This window comes from Benincasa hispida, chromosome 8 (assembly GCF_027475165.1).
Source record: "Benincasa hispida cultivar pf3 chromosome 8, pf3_genome.v1.1, whole genome shotgun sequence".
In the NCBI taxonomy this organism is placed as follows: domain Eukaryota; kingdom Viridiplantae; phylum Streptophyta; class Magnoliopsida; order Cucurbitales; family Cucurbitaceae; genus Benincasa; species Benincasa hispida.
Window position 1 is genome coordinate 20521499 of NC_143485.1, and position 6787 is coordinate 20528285.

The 6787-nt window shown below is 31.9% G+C and overlaps 1 protein-coding gene across 2 annotated transcripts; it reads left to right on the top strand.

Annotated features, from left to right (window-relative positions):
* The first annotated feature begins 1051 nt into the window (after positions 1-1051).
* LOC120083583 (dof zinc finger protein DOF3.6) lies at positions 1052-3169 on the top strand. 2 transcript variants are annotated; one of them, XR_005483462.2, is made up of 3 exons: positions 1060-1506; positions 1673-2704; positions 2905-3169. XR_005483462.2 is itself a non-coding variant. In XM_039039404.2 (2 exons), the coding sequence occupies exons 1-2, from the start codon at positions 1453-1455 to the stop codon at positions 2642-2644; spliced, it is 1026 nt and encodes a 341-aa protein (XP_038895332.1). In that variant the 5' UTR covers positions 1052-1452; the 3' UTR covers positions 2645-3169. The 2 variants fall into 2 exon arrangements, 1 of the variants encoding a protein (XP_038895332.1); XM_039039404.2 differs by having other exon boundaries at positions 1052-1506; positions 1673-3169.
* The last annotated feature ends 3618 nt before the right edge of the window (positions 3170-6787 follow it).

The following is a 6787-nucleotide window of genomic DNA, read 5'->3' on the forward strand; positions in this document are numbered from 1 at the left end:
AAGCTCTCTGAAACTAATCTGGTCGTATAAAAAGGTAAAGGGTTTTCAGGCAAATGTCTCATTGCCAAAAAGTCCCTCAATTATGTGTTTTTTATTACATATTTCTCGAACCCCACCACCAAAACCCTAATAGCTACATATTGGCAATTCCCTTTTTCATCACAAACCACAAAACCCCATGTTCATCAATAATATACTTGTCTACTTCATTACTCATTCATATTTTGTCGTGTTCATTCCACTAAAAATTTGACAGTTATTTATCTTTTTGAGAGAGATAAAATATATTTAGTTTCACTTTTGATTTCTTTTCTTAAAATATCATTTTGATCAGTGTATTTTTATACTCATTTTATTTTAGTTCTTTTTAGTTTCAAATATCCAAATTTAGTTCTAGATATCTTTCAAAAAGTCAGATTTTCAATTCAAACAACACTCGTTCACTCAATTGAAGGAGGATGATATCTCTTTGGAAATCTCCGGGCTCCTAAAATATCAAACCATTTCTCCAATTATGATGTTGTTTCTATTGCCCTCGACTGATATGCTTTCACTTAATGTTCTTCGTTGCTTATCTCTTTTAGCTTATAATCTCTTATTCTTTTTGTTGTATATATATTTTTTTAATAAGATACGTAGTGTGGGTTAGTAAATGCATCCGAATATGTCAACTAAATTAACAAATTCTTAGCACCCTCATCATATCTCACTTCCCTTTTATGGTATGTTACTTACACCCCTTAATTTTTCCAACAAAAAAAAAAACAAACAATAATAATCCTCATTGTTAGTTCAATGAAGTTAATTTCATTAGACTTTATTTTGTCAAAATTTTTTTTTATTAAACTTGATGAAATGACAACAAAAATTTCCATATGATATCAACGTGAATACGTTTTCAAAACTTACAGAAAGAATAGAATGTATATTAACCATAAATTAAAAGTAAAGACTAAAAAAAGTAAGATTTATTGAAAATACCGAGATTGATAAAGACGTTTATGTATGTGGAGGTAGGCATTAATAATAAAATATGCATGAGATGGGAGGCACTATATTCCCCTTCTTCCTTTTGAGCCTCTTAGCCAAATAGTGAACAGCTAAAAAGAATAGAAGAAGCTTATAAGTGAAGGAAGCTCCTTCCACTAAAACCCTAAAAATATAATAAAACAAAAAGATAAGGAAGAAAGAATGAAAGAGAGAATAAGAGAGCAAAGTTAAACAAAAGCTTCCACACCATAGCTTTAATTCTCTCCCTTCTCTTCCCTCTTCTCTTCATCTTTTCTTTCTTTGCCTTTGCCTTTGCCTTTGCCTTTTTTCCTCTTTTCTTTTGCTTTCTTTTGTGTTTTTGGCTCTGGTATTCCCCAAGTGCATGCGATTCTCCACCTTGGTTTTTCCTAAAGACACATCAAATTTTTTTGCTTTATAAAAAGATATCAATCCCACAACCCCATGGATTTCTCTTCTGTTCCAATCTATTTAGATCCTCCTCCCAATTGGCATCAGGTAAGGCTTTACCTTCTTCCTTGTTCTTCTCTTATTTATACAAAGAATTATTCCCTATTCTCTTCTTTTTTGTAATCTCCCCTTGAATATCCCTCTTATATCTCTACAATTTTCTTAATTGGTTTTTTGCTTTTTTTTTTTTTACCTTTCTCTTTTGGTTTTGCAGCAATCCAATCATCATCATCATCATCTTCCTCAGGTAAGCAATAATAATGGATCTCCTCAACACCAACACCAACACCTTCTTTCATTGCCAACTCAACAACTCTCATCTGCACCGTCGTCTCATGTCGGTGGTGTTGGATCGATCCGGCGCGGTTCCATGGCTGACCGAGCTCGGATGGCTAACGTACCACTACCGGAGACAGCGCTCAAGTGTCCTCGATGTGATTCTACCAACACGAAGTTTTGTTACTTTAATAACTATAGTCTCTCTCAGCCTCGCCACTTTTGTAAGAGCTGCCGCCGATATTGGACTCGTGGGGGTGCCCTAAGGAACGTTCCGGTTGGGGGCGGTTGTCGTAGGAATAAGAAGAATAAAACTAGACGATCGAAGTCTCCGGCGGCGACAGCGGCGGTCGGGAATGGAAGTCAAGTGATGAATAACAATTCAAACTCACCCACCACTACTACAGTTTCATTGCACAATAGTGCTGAGAATATTATTGGTCATTTACAGCCTCAACATCCTCATCTTTCATTCATGGCTTCGTTGAATAATTTTTCTCGATACGGAACAACGAGTTTAGGGTTGAATTTTAACGAGATCCAGGCTCAAGCTAACGATATCGGTAACGGTGCCGTTCTGAATCTTCATCCGTGGCGCAGTTCCCAAAACTTTCCTCTGTCAGGTGGCTTAGAAACCCCCTCGGGGTTGTACCCCTTTCAAATTAGCAGCGGCGGCGATGGCGACGACAACAACGCAACAAATTCAATCTTAACACCAAATTCAAGAGCAACCCATTTGCCTCCAGTGAAGATTGAAGAAACCCAAGTGCTGAATTTATTGAAATCATCCAATTTGGGTATCAATAATTCTGAAAACACTCAATTTTGGAGCAATGGAAATGGTTGGACAGATCTTTCAGCAATCAGTTCAACTTCAAGTGGCCATATTTCTTGTGACTTCAATCATTAAAAGCCCCAATTGATCAGATCATCATCTTCAAATTGGCATCTCTCAGCTCACAGCTTTGTAGTAAGTTTCATTTATATATATCAACTTAATTACCAAGGATTTAAATGGTCAAGTGATTTGATGCAAATTTATTAAGCTGATTAAATTAAAAAAAAAAAAAAACTAAAATTAAGCCATCACTTGATCAGTTAAATCTTTTATTAATTAAGCTACTTAGGCTTTATAGAAATTAATCATATATTATAACAAAAAATATCCAGGCACTCATCTAGCTCTCTTCAGCCTCTCTCAAATCTTGATCAACACTCAGAAACTGTTACAACCTTCAAAAAAGATCACATTCTGATCCTCCATGGTAGTTTGTGCTCTTCTCTTTATCTTTCTATTTTATACAAAAAGATTGTGCTTTGTAGAAATATTGTTTTTTTCCCCTTTCAATTTCTTTTTGAGAATGTGTGTGACTATGATTTGGTTATGTTTGTTGGATTTAAATGGAAGAATATGGTTTTTTGTTTGTGTATAAAATGGAATGTGAAATGGTTAATTAGGACTTGGAACTTGATTTTATTTATAGTTTTATTCATATTCTTGAAGAGTAATATATCAAAAGGAAAAAAAAAAAAAAAAACCCTCTTCTTGTCTAGTTCTATTGATATATTATTCATTTTGTCTTGAATAATTTGCATGGATTGGCTGCACTTTTGAATCTATATTTTAGAAAGTGGTGTATTAATTGAATTCATAATATTTCTTTATGTTTCTAACCAAATTCTCTTAATTGATTGATGTAAAACACACTTGCAATTGATTTAACATTTTAACAATATTTGCATTATTATATATGTACTACATTCAAGAACACTGACAAAGTTTGAGAGTAAGACACATTTTCCATAGATCTAAACTAAATTCTCTTATATATATATATATAACTATATTTAAGCTTTTGCCACTAAGTATTCTTTATGAAGGAAGTGATAAAATTTTCTATAAACCCTAATTTACACTCACTCATTTCAGTCTTATATACTTCCAAAATTTTAACAGTATACTTGGAATTTTCAAGTACATTACAAACAAAGATAGCAATCTCAACAAAAAGAGAGTAAATTTCTTTGTTAAATAGAGTTTTGTTATAATTAATTTATCATAATTCCGCATGTTAATCTTACGGATTCAATTGTAAATTTAAACATGATATTAGAGTCAGATATCGTGTTGAAAATGTTATTGGTATGAATACATATTTTCAATCAAGAGCTATAATATGTAGCTTTGGGCAGAAATGTTAAAGTAAATTAAATTTAATTTTGAGTTTTATAAGGATTGAAATAAAACTATGCAGAATGGGATTCGATCACTCAAATTTTTAGTACATTATTCTCAATGACACACCTTTTAATGCAGCTCTGATTTTGAAGAAAAAACTGTTGACAGACCTCATTTGATGCCTTCAAGTCCTTTCAACAACATCTCTTATTATTGGTGTCTTTTGTCTTCAAATTGTATGATACTAAAAAGAAATGTTTGGAAAAAAACGAAAGAAAACGTAAATAATAAAAAAAAATGTCATATAAATTTATGTGCTTTGTGTATTAGTTACGTTTACAGGTAGGGAAGAGAACAATTTATTATTAAAAAAGAATATCAGAAAATACAAATACAAAAATATCAATCTTTGATCATTCAGGATGTCCGATAACAGATTTGAGATATTAAAGAAAAAGAGTAAACCATGAAGGTAGCTTTAATAATGATGTTCCTAGCCACATGGTCAATTTCTTTTATTGATTGGTTCATATTTTTCGTCAACACTTTGAAACATCTACGTGTGCATGTGTGTTCATGATAGAGAGGAAAAAAAAAAAGGACAAAGTTAAAACAATGATATTGTCATAATAAAAAATGATGAATGTGAGAATATGTGTACAGGTACGGATGTTTACGAAGACAACAATCTAAAGAAAACGCCAAGAACCAAACTAAAAAACCAAGCACATACAATTTAATGTTTCTAGAACATTTTTGTTTCTTGTTTTTTTAGTTGAAATGTATGGGTAGAAATCCAAACTACTTGGAGTTAGTTACTCCTTTTTTGGATAATTCAAAATATATGCCTTTAAATTCCACTTCTAGTATTGTGAAATCGACAAACAACAAAAACATAAAGTTTTAACAATAAAAAAATCAACACATAGATTTACATTATCATTAATATTGTATTAGTTATGTGTAGAACAATTTTATTATTAGATAGAAGTATCTTATTTTAGGTTACAGAGGCGCCTTTAAAATTAGAGAAGTTATATATAGCGTAAAATCATAGATAACAAAAATATGAATACGACTTAGGTCAACAAATCCTGTGCTCTGTCATTCGAAACTCTAGATAAGAGATTTAAGGCATTCAAACACCTAAGTATCAAAGATGGGCAAAATTTTACATCTAATCTAAACTTTTTATGAGTTTGTTGTTAATCTTAATTTTTTTTATATGTATTAGGCAATTAAGAGGAAGCAATTGTCCTGCTCTTGCTTTTTTGTTCTGTCACATGAGTAGGAAGAGTAATTATTTTATGCTATGTTTTTGTAATAAAAGCTTGAGAGAGAGAGGAGGGGATCCACATGGAACACCATTGCTTTCCTGCCCCTTGGGGGCTATTCTATTCTTGAGGGAGGAAAATTTCCAAAATTTCCCCTTGATAAAATAAAGTCTTCAAATGGACTTTTCTTGTAAAGAAAAAAAAATCATCAAGTAATCTAAAAATTTAAGTTATAGGTTACTGTAAATTTAGTTATAACATACTTTAACACTCCTCTTCACCTGAGTTTAAAAGTTTATTTGTTAAAGTTTTAAAAAGCAGAAATAAATAATATTTTTTTTTTTTCAAAAAAAGATATGATTTTATTAAACACGTTGTGAGAAACATATAGCATAAAAAGATAGAAAAATTCATGTCAATGTCAATTGAGCACAATACAAGAGTGAGAATAATCAATGGAAGAGTTTAGATTTATTGATTTAGAGGGTTTTTTTTTTTTTTTTTTTTTTTTTTTTTTTTTTTTTACATATAAAAAAAATACTTCGTTGATGTAACGAGAGAATCAATCTGAATAGAGCTACAAGAAAGCAAGTCAATTTAACGCAATAGAAGAAGAGTTAAAATTGACCAATAAAGAAGATTCTATAGACCAGAGCAGTGAGAGAAATGTTGTGGGTCATCCTAAGATGATTATGGTTGCAACTCCAATCCTTAACATTGTGATTATTCCTCTCAAAGCCATAGGTACCATAGGATTTAGAGGATTAGGTTGATGCATGGCTGAAACAATAATATCTTCCCACATGTAACTCTGAGCTCCTAGTTACTACTAAAATAGAAATGTTCGGTTCTAACCAAAGATTCCACAAAATTGTAGAGAAAAAAATCTAATGCTAAAAATTTATGTTTAAGAGTATCACTGCTAAATCTGATACTCTTTACAAAAGTGACATTAAAGTTCTTCAAATACAGAATCTCCCACTTTAATACAATCTTAAACCACTAATCATTTGATAAAAAGCTTAAGCAATGAGGGATAAATTAGATTCTACCAATGCTTCATACCGACACTTGTTTCGATACAAATGCAACCTATGTCATATGAAGAAGCTGTTTTCTTTCCAGCAATGGAATGAATATAGAGAAGAAAGCTCTCTAGCTAATAGTTTGTGTGTTTAATTCAATCGAAGCTATGAAGAAATATGGGCAAAAATTTGAAAGGAAGGAGAGTAATAATCCATATATAACTTTCACACAAACCAAGAAAGAAAGAGAAAGAAGAAAAATGAAATAAAGGGAGAAATATGATTCTAAAGATGTCTGAGGAAATGGGTGACAAAGAGAAAAGAAAGGGGGGAAGAGAGAAAGACATAAAAGAGGAGTGGTTGCTGTTGTGGGTACGTACGAAGACCAGCAATCAAAGGTGGGCGCAGAATTCCAAGACCCCTCCACACACACCTCCCTTTTCTCTGCTCTTTTCTCTCCCCACCCACATGCACCATTTCTTTTCTTTTCATCTTCCATTTCTTTCCTACTTTCATTATTTAGAAGATAGATCATGTTATGGTAATTTTAATCCAAAAAGATAAATCTAATCAAT

Excerpts from the sequence above, each read along its gene's own strand:
- LOC120083583 (XM_039039404.2), top strand. The coding sequence starts at position 1,453 with ATGGATTTCTCTTCTGTTCCAATCTATTTAGATCCTCCTCCCAATTGG. Across the intron at positions 1,507-1,672 it reads CTCCTCCCAATTGGCATCAG|CAATCCAATCATCATCATCA; the intron begins GTAAGGCTTTAC and ends TTGGTTTTGCAG.